The following is a 21,485-nucleotide window of genomic DNA, read 5'->3' on the forward strand; positions in this document are numbered from 1 at the left end:
ACGCCTATAACAATTTACAGGTCCATGTAGAGAGATTTAATCATTCCTTCGTTGACGGTCACAGTTCTTCTGCAGTAAGGGAGCAAGTCCGAGAACCCGGCGGTCCGGCCCCGGGGACACCCCCCAGCCGGATTTCCCAGCCCTTGTTTCACTTCCGCCTCTTCCGGCCAGCGCCACGCCTCTTCCGAGGGCTCGAGAGGGAGAGGCGGGGCAGGGGGCGACCGTGACGTCACTGCCGGCCGGACGCCATATTGCTGGTTTGCAGCCGGTCTTGGATGTGGAGGCAGTGGTGGTGAGGGAGTGGGGAAGGGTGGGGTGAGGGGGCGAGGCCGCGACGAGGGCGGTGAAACTCTCCTTCTCGCGGCCCCAGCGTGTGGGACGGCGTGAACGTGTTGTCGGAGGGATGTCCGCCTTTTCTGAGGCGGCGCTGGAGAAGAAGCTGTCGGAGTTGAGCAACTCGCAGCAGAGTGTTCAGACCTTGTCCCTGTGGCTCATCCACCACCGCAAGCACTCACGGCCCATCGTCACGGTGTGGGAGAGGGAGCTACGTAAAGGTGAGCCGCCCGCGCTCCTCGGTCGCTCCTGGCCACCTGGCCCTTTCCCTGGCGCCACCGGGAACCCCTCCTCCCATCCTTGGAGCCCGGCTACCGCAGCGCCCCAGGCTCTCCCCCTACCCCCGGCTCCCGGGCGTGGGGAGAGCTCGGCGCCGGCGCGCGGTGGTCCGTGGGTTAGGAGGAGCAGTATGCATCGCGCTCCCTGCAAAATAGCCGCTTAGTAGGTATTTATTAGAGGAACGCAGGATAAAATCAAATTTCAATTAACATTAATTTGTAGATTTTAGAGGACCGGAATTGGGCACATTTCTTAACTTCTGAATTGTAGTTCCCCACACCTAAAAATGAGGGAGATAGAGTAAATGATTTCAGGTGCCTGCGTGCTCTAATGATGTGACTAATACAGCGTCTTTCTTTTGCAAACATTTGATAGCGTCCCTGCAAATGAAGTAAACTTTTGAGCTTTGAACATTTGTCTGTCACTGAAATAATCCAGTGATTTAACTTCTGTCTCGCAGTTCACTTTTGCAAAAGACTGATTGTATGTTTATGAGACTGAAAAATTGAAAATTTTCATTTACTTAGTCTGAATTTGTATCTTTTCTTTTTCCGTGTTTTTATTTTTTCTTAGAGAAATTGTAACTTCATTCACTGATTATATTAGACGCTTTTCATTGTTTCAGACATCCTAATAGATATGATGGCTACTTATTAAATGTTAACAGTTATTACAAACTGTTGTTAATCAAAATATATGTTTGTTTATCCGTATGAATGCCATACGATGTATTCACCTGAGAGCCAAAATATTTCATAGACAATTTTAAGTGGAGACATGCCGTCCTTTTCCTACAATATGCTCTTGTGTGGGGCGGTGCAAGGGTGGCTCAGTGGCAAGAATTCTCGCCTGCCGAGCTGGAGAGGGCCGGTTCGATTCCCCGAGCTGTCCATGTTCAAAAAGAAAAAAAGATGCTCTTGTGTGTTCACATGTGGTTAAGAAGTTATGTCATACCTTGAAAGAAATTTATTTAGAGCCCCATTTTTCAGTTTATATAAGTGTATGTATATTGGCTCTCATTGAGAAAAAGGTCTTCTCTGAGTAACCGAAAAGGTTTAAGAAACACTGGAAAATAGTCAGTTGTGAACTTTGAGAAGTCAGGAATTGTCTGCGTTTTTACACTTTCTTAGATTTTAAAATCAACAATAAGTTGATACTTTTTTTTTTGCAAAGTACATCTAGAAACACATGTAGTCCATAAATATATTATTTAAAGAGGCACAACACATTAATGAGACAACCCAATAAAAAATGTTAACAAGCGTTTCACATAAAAGCTTATCTGAAAGGCTAATAATTGAAGCTTAACCTTATTTAATCAGGAAGAAATGAACAAATGAGGTCATCATTTTCATTAAACTCATCAGTTGGGCAAAATTAAAAAGTATGACAATACCAAGAATTGGTGAGTATGAGGAGAAACAGGAACTCTCCTGGTGGGAGATCAATTTGGCAACTTCTAGTGCTGTTGACAGTATATATCCTTTGGCTAACAATTCCTGTTCTAGGAATACATCTTAGAAAGTAGTACCCAAGCTCAAGGAATTATGTTTATTGCTTTATAAACATCTCATTTGTTAGAGACTCAACCAATAAATTAAAATATTCAGAATATAAAGCAGTTTTCATGAATGAACTAGAACTAATGAAACAGCATGTCTGAATTAAAAAAACAAATACCCAAACAAAATTTTGAGCTAAGAAAGCAAGATATAAAGCACTATACCATTTAGTTAATATACTGTGGTGGCTTGGAGTTATGTACTCCAGGGAAACATATTCTTAATCCTAATTTTTTTCCTGTGGGTGTGAACCCATTATAAATAGAACCTTTTGATGCATTTACTTCAATTATGTTGTGGCTCAAATGAATCAGGTTGGGTCTTAAAAACTATTACTGGAGGCCTTATAGAGAAGGTCTCAGAGAGAGAAAAGGCCACAGGAAACAGCCAGAAGCTGGAAGTCAGTGGACCTGGAGGAGAAAGGAAAAGATACTGTCATGTGCACTGCCACGTGACAGAAAAGTTAGGGAACCCCAAAGATTGCCAGCCATCTAGAAGATACCAACTCTGGAAGGAAACAAGCCTTGTAGTCTAGTCTAGGAATGAGCCTGTACGGTTGCTGTTGTTAAGCCTACCCATTGCATGGTATTTGTCTTAGCAGCTGAGTTACTGAAGCATGTACCATTTGATAAAATTTGAAAACATGAAAAACAGTATTCTATATTGTTTACATCTACCCATAGTTACAGTTAAAACATGCATAGAAATTATTAACATTGTATCCCAAGATAGAAGTTACTATAAGGGAGAGAGGAAATGCAATGAGATCTTTGATATCTAGGATTTAATTTTTTTTAAACAAATATTTGATACAAATGTGGAAAAATGATTGGAAATATTAGCTGGGTTTTGAGGTATGCTTAAATGCTTCAAAATTAGAAAAAATTGAAGTCATAAATGGAAGAAGAGAATAGTGGTGGGATGATGGTGATAATACTGATGGTATCACACTCTTTATTATGTTTTCTTATTTGGTAGGGCATCCTTCTTCCCCCTTGTTTTTTTAAGAGTTTTCTTGTTTATTCCTGTTTTATTTTTGCGTATAAACTATAGAATCAATTTATTATTTGTAGGAAAAAACATTTTGGTATTTTTTTAGGGTATCATTTTAATTTATACCCTAAAGATAGTTCACATCTCTATGATGTCGAATCACCTTAACTGGAGAGCTTTGCAAGTCTAATTCTAAATATTACTTTAAAAATAAAATAATTTTTAAATTATTTATAAATATGGTTAATAACTGTAAGTAATTTAAATTATAAATTAAATTATTTATGATTATTGTTTAAATAATTGGTTCTCAAACTTGTGCACATCAGTTCATGATGCTCTGTAAAGCTCTGCAAGGAGTATTGTGAAATGCTCATATACTTTAAAGACAACTACCTAACTCTGCCAAATGTATCTTAAATCTAGTACAAGCAAATAAAAGGTAGTGTCAAAGGATTGTCACATTATGAGAGAAGACATAAAATTAAAAATACATAAATTAATTAAAATTTTTTATGTTAGTTGGGAAAATGGTTTGTATTGATTGATTTCTCTAATGGCCAACTTTGGTCCAGCTTCATGAACCTCATTCTGCTGCAAGAATGTGGTTTAAAACCTCTATTGATTGTAAAAAGTAGAAAAGATAACATTTAAAACAAATTATAAACCACATGAAAAAATTATTTATATTTTTATATGTGCTAGATAGTGATTCATGACACCTACTAAGAAAAGACAATTAAAAAAAATATTTTTATTATAATCAGTGAACCGACATACCAACATTCTTGACGTGAACATTCTTGACATGGTTACAATCAGTGGCTCACAATATCATCACATAGTTGTGTATTTGTCACTATGATCATTTTTTTGAACATTCGCATCAAAAAGAAAGAAAAAAAACTCATACATGCCATACCCCTTACCACTCCCTTTCATTGACCACTAGTATTTCAATCTACTCAATTAATTTTAACCATTGTTCCCCCTATTATTTATTTTTTATCCATGTTTTGTACTCGTCTGTCCATACCATACATAAAAAGAGCATCAGACACAAGGTTTTCACAATCACAGTCACATTGTGAAAGCTGTATCATTATACAGTCATCTTCAAGAAACATGGCTACAGGATACAGGGCTACAGTTTCAGGCACTTCCCTCTAGCCACTCGAATACACCATAAACTGAAAGGAATATCTATATAATGCATAAGAATAACCTCCAGGATAGGCTCTCGACTGTGTTCGAAATCTCTCAGCCACTAACACCATGTTTTGTCTCATTTCTCTCTTCCCCTTTTGGTCGAGAAGGTTTTCTCAGTCCCTTGATGCTGAGTCCCAGCTTGTTCTAGAATTTCTGTCCCACATTGCCAGGGAGGTTTACACCCCTGGGAGAAAAGACAATTTTTTTTAACAGGTAGTCCTTGACTGCCCAACAAATTTCACCCATTTTGAAGAATGAAACATGGTACATATTATGATTTGTGTAAGCTCTAAAGAACAAACATGGTTTGCTAACTTAAAATGTCTAAGGTTTTAACTTTTAAGTGTGTACTTCAGTGGCATTAACTACATTCACAGTGTTATGCAACCGTCACCACTAGTTCCAAAGTTTTCTTCACTCCAAACAGAATTCTGTATCCATTAAGCAATAACTCCTCGTCCCCCTTCCCCCAGTTCCTGGACAACCTCTAATCTATTTACTGTCTCTATGAATTTAACTATCCTAGACATTTCATATAAGTGGAATCATACAATATTTGTCCCTTTGTGTCTGGCTTATGTTGTAGCATGTATCAGAACTTCATTCTTTTTTTATGTTGAATTCCATTGTATGTTTATACCACATTTTGTTTATCCATTCATCTATTGATGCACACTTGGATTGTTTCTACCATTTGCATGCAAGTTATCTGTTACAGTCCCACCCCACCCCCACCCCCACCCAGTTCTTTTGGCTATGTACCTAGGAGTGGAATTGCTGAGTCTTATGACTACCTTATGGTAGTTTCAAGTTTTAACTTTGGAGTAACCACCAAAATGTTTTCTGTAATGACTGTACCTTTTCATATTCTCACCAGCAGTATGTTTCTCTATATCCTCTCCAACACTTATTTTCTGTTGGTTTGTTTTTTTCAGTAGCCATCTTAACAGCTATGAAGTAGTATCTCCTTGTGGTTTGGATTTGCATGTATGCAATGACTGATAATGTCGTGCATCTTTTCATGTACTTATTGGCTATTTGTATATTTTTCTTGGAGAAATGCCTATTCAAATTATTTGTCCAGTTTTAATTCAGGGTATTTGTCTTTATTGTTGTGTTGTAAGAGTTCTTTATATATTCTAGATATGTCTCATATCAGATATATGATTTCCAGATATTTTTTCCTATGGGTTGTCTTTCTACTTTCATGATAAAATCCTTTGTTGCACGAAAGTTTTTAATTTTAACAAAGTGAAATTTATCTATTTCTTCCTTTGTTGCTTATACTTTTGGTGCCATATCTAAGAAGTCATTGCCAAATCCAAGGTCATGAAGATGTCACAGCTGTGCTTTCTTCTAACAGTTTTATGGTTTTAGCTATTACAATTTGAATTTTAATCCATTTTAGGTTAAATTTTATATATGGTAAGAGGTATCGGTCCATGAATGTTTGCACGTGAATATTCAGTTGTCCCAGCACCATTTATTGAAAAGGCTACTCTCCCCATTGTCAAAGATCAGTTAACCATACATATAAGGATTTATTTCTGGACTCTCATTTCTATTCCATTGATCTGTATGTCTGTCCTTTTGCCTGTATCACAGGAAAAACCATTCTTCCATAAAAAGTTTTGAAATGGGAATCATGAGTCTTCTTACTTTGTTCTTCTTTTAAAGGATTGTTTTGGCAGTTCTTGGTCTCTTGCAATTCCATGTGAATATTAGAATTAGTTTGTCAATTTCTACAAAGAAGTCAGTTGGGATTCTGATAGAGATTGCATTGAATCTATAGATCAGTTTGGGGAATGTTGCTATTTTAATATTAAATCTTCCAAGCCATGAAGATGGAGTATTTTCCCATTTGTTTAAATCTTTTATTCCTTTCAAAAAGATTTTACAGCAAAATTTTGCATTTCTTAATACATTTTTTCCCCGAGTATTCTATTCTTTTGAATGTTATTGTGAATGGAATTGTTTTCTTAATTTCATTTTCAGGTTGGTTATTTGCAAATGTAGAAAATTAGAGTTGATTTTTGTATATTGATTATGTGTCCTGAAACTTTCTTGAACTTTTTTATTGGTTGTAATATTTTTTTAGTGGCTTTCTCAGAATTTTGTATATGTAAGATCATTGTCATCTGTGGACAGAGATAATTTTACTTTTACCTTTATAATTTGTGTGTCTTTTTTCTTTTTCTTGTCTAACTGCCCTTGCTAGAATCTTCAGTACAGTGTTGAATAGAAGTGGCAAGTGGACATCTTTGTCTTGTTCCAGACCTTGAGTGGAAAGCATAACATTAAGGATGATGTTGGGTGTGGGGCTTTTGTATAAGTTCTTCATCAGGTTGAGGAATTTCCCTTCTTTTACTGGTTTTTTGAATGTTTTTTTTTATCATGAAAGGATATTGGGTTTTATCACATGCTTTTTCTGTGTCTCTTGAGATGATTACATGATTTTTTTCCCTTCATTCTGTTAATGTGGTATATTACATTGCTTTTCATGTGTGAACCACCCTTACATTCCTGTAATAAAATCCACTTGGCCATTGTGTAATAATTCTAAATGTGTTACTGAATTCAGTTTGCTAGTATTTTGTAGAAGGTTTTTGCATATATATTTGTAAGAGATACTATTCTGTATTTTTCATGTTATGTCTCTATATGGTTTTGGTAACAAGCTAATTCTGGCCCTGTAATGAGTTGGGAGATGTTTCTTTGTCCTTTCTGTTTGTTTGCAAGATTTTGTGAAGAATTGGTATTCTTTAAATAGTTGGTAGAATTGAGAGGTACACCCGCCTCAGCCTGGATTTTTTTTCTTAGGGTAGTTACTTGATTAGTTCAGTCTCTTCAGTTGTTATAGTTCTATGTAGATTTTTTTCATCAATCAGTTTCAGTAGTTTGTATCTTTCTAGGAATTTGTGAATCTTTGTGTTTAGCCTGCTTGGAATTTGTTGAGTTACAGTTTTTCAGTTAATTTGGGAAGCTTTCTGTCATTGTATCTTCAAATATGTTTTCTGCTTCTTTCTCTCCTCTTCTTCTGGCACTTCTTTTATGCTCTTTATGTTGGTGTGCTTAATGGTGTCCCATATTTTTTTGTTTGCTTCATCTTGGCTCCTGTCAGTTCATCAGTTCATGTGCACTGTTGAGCCCCTCTGGTGAGGTGGTTCTTTTTTTTTTTTTTTTTTAATATCTAAGCAGCAAGAATTCATTAACTCAGTTTTGAACGGTAGGAGAAATCTAAAATCAAGATGGAAACAAGGCAATAGTTTGTCCCAGAAGCTGGCATTCTGGGGCTGATTGCCAGCAATCTTTAGTCCTTGGCTTTTCTGTAACATGACAGCCTCTTCTGGCTTCTCTCTTTGATGTTTTTTTTTTTTAATGCAATTTTATTGAGATATATGTATTCATATACCATATAATCATACAAATTGTACAGTCGGTGGTTTACAGTATCATCATATAGCTGTGCATTCATCACAATAGATTTTTGAACATTTCATTGCTTCAAAAAAATAAAATAAGAATAAAAGTAAAAAAGAACATCTAAAACATCCCCCACCCTGTATTATTTATTTATTTTTTGTCTTTTTTTTTTTTAACCTCGTATGTCCATACTCTGGATAAAGGGAGTGTCATTCACAAGATTTTCACAATCACAGGGTCACACCTTAGAAGCTGTGTAGTTACTTAGTCATCTTCAAGAATCAAGGCTGTTGGATTACAGTTTGCCAGTTTCAGGTATTTTCCTCTAGCTACTCTCAGGTATTTCTCTGTAGCTATTCCAGTATACCAAAAACTAAAAAGGAATATCTATATACTGCATAAAAATAGCCTTTAGAATGACCTCTACTCTGTTTGAAATCTCTCAGCCACTGGAACTTTATTTACCCCTTTTGGTTAAGAAGTCTTCTCAATGCCATGATGCTAGGGCCAGGCTTATCTCCAGAAGTCATGATCCATGTTGCCAGGGAGATTTACACGTATTCTTGGAGTCGTGTCCTATGTAAGGGGGAGGGCAGTGAGTTCACCTGCAGAATTGGCTTAGAGAGAGAGGCTATATCTGGGCAACAAAAGAAACTTTCAGGGGGTGACTCTCAGGCATAATCGTAAGGAGGCTTAGCTTCTCCTTTGCAAGAGTAAGTTTCGTAAGGGCAAAATCCAAGATCAAGGGTCTGGCCCATCAAATTGGCATTCCGTAATGTTGTGAGAACATCAAGTCTTCCCCAGGAGGGGAAGTTTAATATTTCCACATTTTTCCCCAGTCCCTCAAGGGGACTTTGCAAATACTTTTTTTTTTTTAATTTGTTATTAATTAAAAAAAATTACAAGAAACAAACATTCCCAACACATACACTCAGCAGTTCACAATATCATCACATAGTTGCATATTCATCATCATGATCATTTCCCAGAACACTAGCATCAATTCATAAAAAGAAATAAAAAGACAACAGAAAAATATATCAAACAGAAAAAAAAAATTTTACAGGCCGTAGCCCTTACTGATCCCTTTCATTGATCAGTAGCATTTCAAACTAAATCTATTTTAACATTTGTTCCCCCTATTATTTATTTTTATTCCATATGTTCCTCTCATCTGTTGACAAGGTAGATAAAAGGAGCATCAGACACAAGGTTTTCACAATCACACAGTCACATTGTGAAAGCTGTATCATTATACAATCATCATCAAGAAACATGGCTACTGGAACACAGCTCTACATTTTCAGGCAGTTCCCTCCAGCCCATTACATCTTGGATAACAAGGTGATATCTACTTAATGCATAAGAATAACCTCCAGGATAACCTCTCGACTCTGTTTGGAATGTCTCAGCCATTGACACTTTGTCTCATTTCACTCTTCCCTCTTTTGGTCGAGAAGGTTTTCTCAATCCCTTGATGCTGAATCTCACCTCATTCTGGGATTTCTGCCCCACACTACCAGGAAGATCCACACCTCTGGTAGTCATGTCCCACATAGACAGGGGGAGGGTGGTGAGTCTTCTTGCTGTGTTGGCTGGAGAGAGAGGCCACATCTGAGCAACAAAAGAGGTTCTCTTGGGGGTGACTCTTGGGCTTAATTTTAAGTAGGCTTGACCTGTCCCCTGTGGGGTTAAATTTCATATGAACAAACCCCAAGACTGGGGGCTCAGCCTATAGCTTTGATTGTCCACATTGCTTGTGAGAATATCAAGAATTCAACTTGGGGAAGTTGAGTTTTCCCCCGTTCTCACCATTCCCGAAGGGGACTTTGCAAATACTTTTCCACTCACTGATCAAATCACTCTGGGATTCATCAGGGCATCACCTGGACAAACCAACAAAATCTCATGTCCTATACAAAGTTCCATGTACTTAAGGTGTTCAATCAACTATCTACATAAGTTATATTAGGATATATACTAATATATATCCTAATCTATACTTTGATGCACTAATCAAAGTATAGATTTGTACCAAATAAACATTTTTTGCTTTAGTCTCACACATTAGTTGAAATTTTAAAATATTAAGTACCATCTATTTTCAGCTCACTGCAGTAATGACATTCTTTTGTTCTTCCTCATGCAAAAACATTTTTAAAATTTGTACATTTAGTCACTATCATTATACACTCTAGGCATTCCTAGATCACACCATCTCAATCTTTATCGTCTATCTTTCTTTGTGATTTCATTTATGCCCCAGCCTCTGTCATTCTCGTATGCAGCTTCATTCAGTGTTTTAACATAATTGTATTACAGTTAGGTAATATTGTGTGCAAATACTTTTTAATCTTATGCCCAGCTTACTCTAGGATATATTGGGATATCACAACAACCTGTACAAACTAACAGGATTTCACTCCATTTTCAAGGTTCCATGTATTATGGTATTTGAATAAGCTGGCCATACAAGTTAAATTAGGTAGTGTGTTACTGAAAACATAAATTTTGCACCAAATAAACATCTCTTCCTTTGTCTCACACAGAAGTTGAAGTTTTAAAATACAGTCACTAGCACCCTTTACCTCTGGTGATTTTTAATTTCAGTTATTATATTTTTCAGTTCCAGGATTTCCATTTTTTTTTTTAATAATTTTTCTTCTTATTGATATTCTGTTTGATGTGGTATTGTCAGTATGCTTTCCTTTACTTCTTTAGTGTGCTTTCACTTTGCTTGGTGAACATGTTTGTAAAGGTACTTTGAGGTCTTTTTTTTTTTTTTTTCTTAACAGAAATCCTACATCTGATTGTTCTCAAGGAAATTTCTTTTACTTGCTTTTTTCCAGCATGTGTCATACTTTCCTGGTTTTTTGAATGCCAGTTTTGTTGGAAACTGGACTTTTTAGATAATATAGTTACACCAGGAAACTATATTACCCTGGTCTACCCTGTATAGAGATTGTTACTGTCGAGGTTTACAATAATCCAGAGGTTGTTATTGTTACTTATTTTATTATTTGTTTACTGTTGAGCAGGATCATTTTACTGAAATCTATTTCCCACAGTATTAAGACTGTGATATTGCTCCTCAGGAAGGTGGGCAACTTGCAGTATGCCCACAGAACCTGGAATGACAGTGGTGGTATTGGTTGGAAGAGCCACTAATTCCTGGCTGATTCCTCTCTTAACAGTATCCTGTGGCATAAATTGTTCTACAAATGAATCAGCCAAATTGTGCCTCTTTTGAAGGAATGGTTTCTGAAGTCAGTGTTCCCTATTTGTTCTGACCACAGAAGGGCCCCTTCCAGCTGTCTGATTCCTAGATCTGTCCTGCCAGTTAGCCTTCTTACAAGGCTAGGCTGTCATTAAATCCATGCAGCTCCCTCCTGATTGCCTTTAACCACACCCTCTCACTATTCTTGAGCATACCGTTAGGCAAGTGAAGTGGATTCCTTTGGGAAGACATTAGGAGCTATCTGTTTGAAGGCCTTGTTCCAGGCAAGACTCTAGAGCTGGAGGTGGGGACAATGGCAAACTTTTCTCTGAGTAACATCCGCACTCTCAGTTTTCCTCCCCTTTGTGGAGCCTACACCTCATAAGCCAAGACAAGGGCTATTGGGGTTTCAGTTTGCTCTGCACTCGGCACTTGAGTTAGAGCCCTAGACTTAACTTACTGGTAACTGGGGTTAGAGGGAGAAGCCCCATATTCTTGGCTGCAGTAGTCTGTAATGGAGTCTTCTGGGAGGTGGGAAAGAGGGAATAATGGCCTTAGTTCAGATACCACAAACTTGTTTTTCTTTTACCGAATTTTCATAGATTTTCCTTGAATAGATTTTTCTCACTTGATGTTTACACTTAGGGCCATTTCCAAAGGCTTTAAATGGTTGAATTTTTTTTTTCCCTCCATAATTTTCACCAGTTTCACTAGTGAGTGGGTCATTGGAGCTTCTCACACTACCTTGCCAGCAGTTTATCTCCTGAACTGTGTGTTTTTTAATCCATAATCTGTGGTTCTCAGATTCTATTTTATAGAAGCACTTTCTTAGGTTTTGAAAGATAAAAGTATTAAAGATTTGAAACAACCTGTTTATCATGTGGCTAACTAGCTGTTAAAAGCAGTGAGGCATTAGAAAGTTTGCTAGCAAATCTATATAAATACAAAAAATTTCTGTTAAGGCTATTTGTAAAATAATATTTGTAGCATAATCTCATTTATGAAAAAAGTACTGTGTATGTCTGTGTATAAATGTATCAATATATGTTTACAAATGCACTCAAAGTGTTCTGTAAAGAATAAACACACCAAATTATTAACACGTATTTATTTATGACAAGGAGGTGGAGATGAAGTGGTACTTCAGGGTTAATATACTCTCAAATGTTATTTAAGTATTCTAATAAACTTCTTTTTTTCGCATTAAACAGTTAATTACAGCACTATGTCTATTGTAACCAAAGTGGTGCTGTTTGCAGACATTACTGTATGAACATTTTTAACAAGAAGAAACTACTATAAAAACAAGCATTTACTTGACTTTTTTTCCAACTGCTTGCACATTGTGATAGCCAGATGTATATAACCAGTAATAAAGTTGCAAAGCTATAACTTTTTTTTTTGGTGCATCTAATTAACTTCTTAACCTTATGCATTTTTTTGTATGTGGTATGGTAGGGTCACATTTCATTATTTTTCCATGTGACTGTGTCATTATTGCAGCAGCATTTGTTGAATTTTGTTTGTTTGTTTTGCTTGTTTATTTTGAGAACTGCATGAACCAAGATTGAACCTCGGTCTCCCGCGTGGCAGGCAAGAAGTCTACCACTAAACTACCCTTGCACCCCAATCATAGGCTTTTAAAATCATGCGTGAAAGTAGAGAAAACAAGACATTGAACTTCTCCAAACCTGTTACCCAGATTCAACATTTATTAACATTGTCTTTCTGTTTTATCTAAATCTGTTCTCATCTTTCACCCCTCATTATTTAAATTAAATCCTAGATATTAAACCATTTTGTCCGTAATGTATCAGTATATATTTATAAATTTTATGTTATAAATTTTTTAAAAATCTGCAATAATCATACTGCTCTTATGTGTGATAATGCTTATCACACTTAAGAAAGTTAACTATGATTCTTGATGATCTTAAACCCAGTCCATTTTCGGTATTCTAGGTTACCTCAAAAATGTCTTTCAAAAGAAAAAAAAGTCTCTTTATAGTTAATGTTCAAATTAGGTTGCAGCAAAGTCTCTTAAATTACTCTTCACACCCTACCAATTTTGTTTGCATGTGAAATTTGTTTTTGAGGAGACTGTCACATGGATTATAGAATTTTCCACTTTTCTGCTTTTGGCTGCTTCCATCTTTATTATGTCATTCCCAGGGATATTTCATTGGAGTTGTGTGCATTTGTTGTAATGCAACAAAAAGTGCACAAGAGATATATGATGTCAAGTTATTTTATTTTAAGGAGGTTAAGATTGATAAGTGGGGGCCAGGCCTTCCCCAAGCCGCCGCAGGACACCATGAAGCAGCTGCCAGTCTTGGAACCTGGTGACAAGCCTAAGAAAGCAACATGAAACACACCAGTGGAATTTAGCTACCTGGGAGGGCCTCTTACCTTGGTATGAACATGCCAGCTTCATTCCTTCGTGCACACCTGACAGCATCTGGGTGTTTGGAGGTGCTGACCAATCAGGAAATCGAAATTGTCTACAAGTCCTGCATCCAGAAACTAGGACCTGGACCACTTCAGAGGTGACCAGCTCCCCACCACCTCCAAGAACATTCCACACATCATCAGCAGCCATTGGAAATCAGCTGTATGTCTTTGGAGGTGGAGAGAGAGGCTTCCAGCCCATGCAGGATGTGAAGCTGCATGTGTTTAACGCAATGGCTCTCCAACCACCACCGTGCCCTCTTCCGCCTTCACCGGCTCCTCCGCCACCGTCCTCGACAGCCTTGCCATCCTCACCTTTCCTCCTCCAGAACAGCTACTGGGGGAGTAGAAACGATACAGAACAGCTCCCGGAGACAAGACAGAGATCAAAAAGACAGCGTACCCCATCCTGGAATGGCTGACTGGCTGGGAGAACCGCTCCGGTGAGATCGTCGAGGGGCGCGGTCTTCTCCGGGCGGGGCGGCAAGCGGCCGGAGTCCCTCCCCTCCTCCTTCCCGGGCCAGCTGGCAGAATTGGGCAGGCAGTCCTCTCAAGCCGCGGTGGCTGGCGCCCCCACCACGCGCGGCCCCCCGGACCAACTGTGAGAATTGAATCGGAAATCCCCAGGCCGCGGAGAACGGTGACCGGGGGGTTCCCTTCCAAACATGTGACTCCCCGGTCCGGCTGGGAACGGAGCACTCTCCCAGGCCGCGGCGGCTGACACCCTCTCGCCATGCTTGGCGCCCCGGAATGACTAGGAAATTCGGACGGGTGCTCTCCCGGGCTGCGGCGGCTGGTGACCCTCCCCGCGTTCGGACCCCCAGGCTGGCTGGCGCTCTTCCAGGCAGCTTCGGCTGGCAAACCTTCCCCACGGTGAGAGTTTTCCAAAGTTAAAGGACCCACAGCACCTTTTACTGGTGGGACCCGCAGACAAACGTGTGTCACGAGCGCCACCTACTGGGCAGGATAAGAAAAACAGAACCCAGAGATTTCACAGAAAAATCTTTCAACCTGTTGGGTCGAAAACCCAGGGAAATCTGACTACATGCCCAGATGCCAGCAGAAGATAACGGATCACGCTCAGAAAATTGAAAATATGGCCCAGTCAAAGGAACAAACCAATAGTTCAAATGAGATACAGGAGCTGAGACAACTAATGCTAAATATACGAACAGAAATGGAAAACCTCTTCAAAAACGAAATCGATAAATTGAGGGAGGACATGAAGAAGACATGGGCTAAACAAAAAGAAGAAATAGAAAAACTGAAAAAACAAATCACAGAACTTATGGAAGTGAAGGACAAAGTAGAAAAGATGGAAAAAACAATGGATACCTACAATGATAGATTTAAAGAGACAGAAGATAGAATTAGTGATTTGGAGGATGGCACATCTGAATTCCAAAAAGAAACAGAAACTATCGGGAAAAGAATGGAAAAATTTGAACAGGGTATCAGGGAACTGAATGACAATATGAAGCGCACAAATATACGTGTTGTGGGTGTCCCAGAAGGAGAAGAGAAGGGAAAAGGAGGAGAAAAACTAATGGAAGAAATTATCACTGAAAATTTCCCAACTCTTATGAAAGACCTAAAATTACAGATCCAAGAAGTGCAGCGCACCCCAAAGAGATTAGACCCAAATAGGCGTTCTCCAAGACACTTACTAGTTAGAATGTCAGAGGTCAAAGAGAAAGAGAGGATCTTGAAAGCAGCAAGAGAAAAACAATCCATCACAAACAAGGGAAACCCAATAAGACTATGTGTAGATTTCTCAGCAGAAACCATGGAAGCTAGAAGACAGTGGGATGATATATTTAAATTACTAAAAGAGAAAAACTGCCAACCAAGACTCCTGTATCCAGCAAAAGTATCCTTCAAAAATGAGGGAGAAATTAAAACATTCTCAGACAAAAAGTCACTGAGAGAATTTGTGAGCAAGAGACCAGCTCTGCAAGAAATACTAAAGGGAGCACTAGAGTCAGATACAAAAAGACAGAAGAGAGAGGTATGGAGAAGAGTGTAGAAACAAGGAAAATCAGATATGATATATATAATACAAAAGGCAAAATGTTAGAGGAAAATATTATCCAAACAGTAATAACACTAAATGTCAATGAACTGAATTCCCCAATCAAAAGACATAGATTGGCAGAATGGATTAAAAAACAGGATCCTTCTATATGCTGTCTACAGGAAACACATCTTAGACCCAAAGATAAACATAGGTTGAAAGTGAAAGGTTGGGAAAAGATATTTCATGCAAATAACAACCAGAAAAGAGCGGGAGTGGCTACACTAATATCCAACAAATTAGACTTCAAATGTAAAGCAGTTAAAAGAGACAAAGAAGGACACTATATACTAATAAAAGGAACAATTAAGCAAGAAGACATAGCAATCATAAATATTTACGCACCGAACCAGAATGCCCCAAAATACGTGAGGAATACACTGCAAACACTGAAAAGGGAAATAGACTCATATACCATAATAGTTGGAGACTTCAATTCCCCACTCTCATCAATGGACAGAACATCTAGACAGAGGATCAATAAAGAAATAGAGAATCTGAATATTACTATAAATGAGTTAGACTTAACAGACATTTATAGGACATTACATCCCACAACAGCAGGATATGCCTTTTTCTCAAGTGCTCATGGATCATTCTCAAAGATAGACCATATGCTGGGTCACAAAGCAAGTCTTAACAAATTTAAAAAGATTGAAATCATACACAACACTTTCTCGGATCATAAAGGAATGAAGTTGGAAATCAATAATAGGCGGAGTGCCAGAAAATTCACAAATACGTGGAGGCTCAACAACACACTCTTAAACAACGAGTGGGTCAAAGAAGAAATTGCAAGAGAAATTAGTAAATACCTCGAGGCGAATGAAAATGAAAACACAACATATCAAAACTTATGGGACGCAGCAAAGGCAGTGTTAAGAGGGAAATTTATTGCCCTAAATGCCTATATCAGAAAGGAAGAAAAGGCAAAAATGCAGGAATTAACTGTCCACTTGGAAGAACTGGAGAAAGAACAGCAAACCAATCCCAAAGCAAGCAAAAGGAAAGAAATAACAAAGATTAGAGCAGAAATAAATGAAAATGAAAACAATAGAGAAAATCAATAAGACCAGAAGTTGGTTCTATGAGAAAATCAATAAGATTGATGGGCCCTTATCAAGATTGACAAAAAGAAGAAGAGAGAGGACGCAAATAAATAAGATCAGAAATGGAAGAGGAGACATAACTACTGACCTCACAGAAATAAAGGAGGTAATAACAGGATACCAAGAACAACTTTACACTAATAAATACAACAATTTAGATGAAATGGACGGGTTCCTGGAAAGACATGAACAACCAACTTTGACTCAAGAAGAAATAGATGACCTCAACAAACCAATCACAAGTAAAGAAATTGAGTTAGTCATTCAGAAGCTTCCTAAAAAGAAAAGTCCAGGACCAGACGGCTTCACATGTGAATTCTATCAAACATTCCAGAAAGAATTAGTACCAACTCTCCTCAAACTCTTCAAAAAAATCGAAGTGGAGGGAAAGCTACCTAATTCATTCTATGAAGCCAACATCACCCTCATACCAAAACCAGGCAAAGATATTACAAAAAAAGAAAACTACAGACCAATCTCTCTAATGAATATAGATGCAAAAATCCTCAATAAAATTCTAGCAAATCATATCCAACAACGCATTAAAAGAATTATACATCATGTCCAAGTAGGATTCATCCCAGGTATGCAAGGATGGTTCAACATAAGAAAATCAATTAATGTAATACACCATATCAACAAATCAAAGCAGAAAAATCACATGATCATCTCAATTGATGCAGAGAAGGCATTTGACAAGATTCAACATCCTTTCCTGCTGAAAACACTTCAAAAGATAGGAATACAAGGGAACTTCCTTAAAATGATAGAGGGAATATATGAAAAACCCACAGCTAATATCATCCTCAATGGGGAAAAATTGAAAACTTTCCCCCTAAGATCAGTTACAAGACAAGGATGCCCACTACCACCACTATTATTCAACATTGTGTTGGAGGTTCTAGCCAGAGCAATTAGACAAGGAAAAGAAATACAAGGCATCAAAATTGAAAAGGAAGAAGTAAAACTATCACTGTTTGCAGACGATATGATACTATATGTCGAAAACCCGGAAAAATCCACAACAAGAGTACTAGAGCTGGTGGATGAGTACAGCAAAGTAGCAGGTTACAAGATCAACATTCAAAAATCTGTAGCATTTCTATACACTAGTAATGAACAAACTGAGGGGGAAATCGGGAAACGAATCCCATTTACAGTTGCAACTGAAAGAATAAAATACCTAGGAATAAATTTAACTAAAGAGATAAAAAAAACCTATATAAAGAAAACTACAAAAAACTGTTAAAAAAAATCACAGAAGACCTAAATAGATGGAAGGGCATACCGTGTTCATGGATTGGAAGACTTAATATAGTTAAGATATCAATCCTACCTAAATTGATTTACAGATTCAATGCAATACCAATCAAAATCCCAACAACTTATTTTTCAGAAATAGAAAAACCAATAAGCAAATTTATCTGGAAGGGCAGGGTGCCCCAAATTGCTAAAAACATCTTGAGGAAAAAAAACGAAGCTGGAGGTCTCGCGTTGCCTGACTTTAAGGCATATTATGAAGCCACAGTGGTCAAAACAGCATGGTATTGGCATAAGGATAGTTATATCGACCAATGGAATCGAATAGAGTGCTCAGATATAGACCCTCTCATCTATGGACATTTGATCTTTGATAAGGCAGTCAAGCCAACTCACCTGGGACAGAACAGTCTCTTCAATAAATGGTGCCTAGAGAACTGGATATCCATATGCAAAAGAATGAAAGAAGACCCATATCTCACACCCTATACAAAAGTTAACTCAAAATGGATCAAAGATCTAAACATTAGGTCTAAGACCATAAAACAGTTAGAGGAAAATGTAGGGAGATATCTTATGGAACTTACAATTGGAGGCGGTTTTATGGACCTTAAACCTAAAGCAAGAGCACTGAAGAAGGAAAGAAATAAATGGGAGCTCCTCAAAATTAAACACTTTTGTGCATCAAAGAACTTCATCAAGAAAGTAGAAAGACAGCCTACACAATGGGAGACAATATTTGGGAATGACATATCAGATAAAGGTCTAGTATCCAGAATTTATCAAGAGATTGTTCAACTCAACAACAAAAAGACAGCCAACCCAATTACAAAATGGGAAAAAGACTTGAACAGACACCTCTCAGAAGAGGAAATACAAATGGCCAAAAGGCACATGAAGAGATGCTCAATGTCCCTGGCCATTAGAGAAATGCAAATCAAAACCACAATGAGATATCACCTCACACCCACCAGAATGGCCATTATCAACAAAACAGAAAATGACAAGTGCTGGAGAGGATGTGGAGAAAGAGGCACACTTATCCACTGTTGGTGGGTGTGTCAAATGGTGCAACCACTGTGGAAGGCAGTTTGGCGGTTCCTCAAAAAGCTGAATATAGAATTGCCATACAACCCAGCTATACCATTGCTGGGTATCTACTCAAAGGACTTAAGGGCAAAGACACAAACAGACATTTGCACACCAATGTTTATAGCAGCGTTATTTACAATTGCAAAGAGATGGAAACAGCCAAAATGTCCATCAAAAGAGGAATGGCTAAACAAACTGTGGTATATACATACGATGGAATATTATGCAGCTTTAAGACAGGATAAACTTATGAAGCATGTAATAACATGGATGGACCTAGAAAACATTATGCTGAGTGAGTCCAGCCAAAAACTAAAGGACAAATACTGTATGGTCCCACTGATGTGAACGGACATTCGAGAATAAACTTGAAATATGTCATTGGTAACAGAGTCCAGCAGGACTTAGAAACAGGGTAAGATAATGGGTAATTGGAGCTGAAGGGATACAGACTGTGCAACAGGACTAGATACAAAAACTCAAAAATGGACAGCACAATAATACCTAATTGTAAAGTAATCATGTTAAAACACTGAATGAAGCTGCATCTGAGCTATAGGTTTTTTGGTTTTTTTTTTTTTACTATTATTATTACTTTTATTTTTTTCTCTATATTAACATTCTATATCTTTTTCTGTTGTGTTGCTAGTTCTTCTAAACCGATGCAAATGTATTAAGAAACGATGATCATGCATCTATGTGGTGATGTTAAGAATTACTGATTGCATATGTAAAATGGTATGATTTCTAAACGTTGGGTTAATTTCTTTTTTTCCGTTAATAATAAAAAAAAAAATATACCAGTAAGATTGATAAGTGGGTTCAATTGTTATCATATCATCTGTTATTAAGTTCCTATAACCTCTCACCCAGTGATTTTATTGGCTACTGGTTGCTAGTTGCTTAAATCCATTATCTTATTAAGGGTTGCAAAATTGTGAATTTCAAATTCTGTCATTTTTTAGCATTTATTATCCAGAATTCTTCTGTAACAGTGGTCCTCAAACTTTTATCCTCACACTGGCAGCATCAATATCACCTCAGAACTTGTTGTAAATGCATATTCTTGGGCCCTACCCCAGATTTGAATTCAACTATATGGATGGGATCCAGCATTTTCTTTTTTTTTTTTTTTTTTTTTTTTTTTTTATGGGCAGGTACCAGGAATCGAGCCTGGCTGTCTGGCATGACAGGCAAGAACTCTGCCTGCTGAGCCACCGCGGACAAAGTTTAGATTCATTCATCCTTGGGGCTTTATTTATTTTTATTAAAAATTTTTTTTTTTTTTGCGTGGGCAGTCTCCGGGAATTGAACCTGGATATCTGGTATGGCAGTGGTGAGAAGTCTGCCTGCCGAGCCGCTGTGGCCCACCCCCATTCTCTATGTGTTTTTATGTTGTTGTTGTTTTTTGGTGCACGGTCCAGGAACCCATTCTGTTTTTTAACAAGCTCTCCAAGTGATTCTGAGGCACACTGATGTGTATCTGTTTTATAAGAAGACTTTCCTTTATCAGCCAGTCATTTCTTTGAAACATATTCCATATGGAAAAGGCAGGATAATTGCTTATTTTTCCTCTTTTGTCGATTTTGAGAATAATGAGTTCATTTCCTAGCCATCTCCATTTTTTAAAAAGTATTATTATGAACTCCTGAATTTTTGTATGTTTGTGTTTCAAGCCATTGTAGTCATTATTCTTTTTCATGCTCTCTGGCCAGAGGCGCCTCTTGGAGGTTTGCTTGTGTCCTTTGGATACAGTCCCAGTCATTTTTTTGTTTTTGTTTTTGTTTTTTGCACGGGCAGGCACCAAATATCAAACCCAGGTCTCCGGCACGAATCCCAGTCATTTTTAAATAGCTTCCTTTGCTTTCTAGTGTGACTAAATGGCCCATGCTCATCTTATATATTTATTACTTTTATTAGAGATTAATATAATGTATTAAATAATACACGATAAGCTTTTAGAGTAGTGCCTAAATGTAAAAAACTGTAGTCAATATTACTTTGTTAATATTTTTCCTAAGAGAGTGAAACTATATTAGTCTCAGTCCTACTCTAGAAACATAACTGGTATAAATGGTACATTATATATTCTTCCAGAGCTCTTGCTTGACAGTGGTCAGATGGCCTAGAATGAAGTTGTTCTTTTCAAAAATTAAAAAATTTCATCTGTTGTATATACTGAAATCAAAGCCTTAAAAATTAATGCATTGGATGGTGCAGCAATGGCTCAGTGACAGAATTCTTGCCTGCCATGTAGTGACCCAGGTTCGATTCATGGTGCCTGCCCATGCAAAAGAAAAAAAAATTATTGCATTTATGAAAACCTTTTAGGAATTTGAATTGCACTTGGCCTTTTATAAGGGAGAGATGTCTCTTTGCTTGGTCATCTGACACTTGTATCTGAAACCATGGACAGATGCACGTGCAGGACAAAATCAGTTGGAGGAGGGTAGTGCGACAGTGGCTCAGTGGCATCCCATCAAGGG

The 21,485-nt window shown here is 37.7% G+C and overlaps 1 protein-coding gene across 13 annotated transcripts in view; it reads left to right on the plus strand.

The window, feature by feature from the left end:
- Window positions 1–278: 278 nt before the first annotated feature.
- RPRD1A (regulation of nuclear pre-mRNA domain containing 1A) overlaps window positions 279–21,485 on the plus strand; it is a 95,990-nt gene continuing 74,783 nt past the window's right edge. For 12 of the 13 annotated variants that reach the window (XR_013165174.1, XR_013165175.1, XR_013165177.1 and 9 more), the window contains exon 1: window positions 283–554. Coding sequence is in view for 4 of the 13 variants with exons in the window: in XM_077135615.1 (XP_076991730.1) it covers window positions 404–554 (151 nt within the window). In the remaining 9 variants the exon portion in view is untranslated. Of the gene's footprint in view, window positions 555–21,485 lie in introns of all 13 variants that reach the window. The other variant, XM_077135612.1, reaches the window with a different exon arrangement.

This window comes from Tamandua tetradactyla, chromosome 18 (assembly GCF_023851605.1).
Source record: "Tamandua tetradactyla isolate mTamTet1 chromosome 18, mTamTet1.pri, whole genome shotgun sequence".
In the NCBI taxonomy this organism is placed as follows: Eukaryota; Metazoa; Chordata; class Mammalia; order Pilosa; family Myrmecophagidae; genus Tamandua; species Tamandua tetradactyla.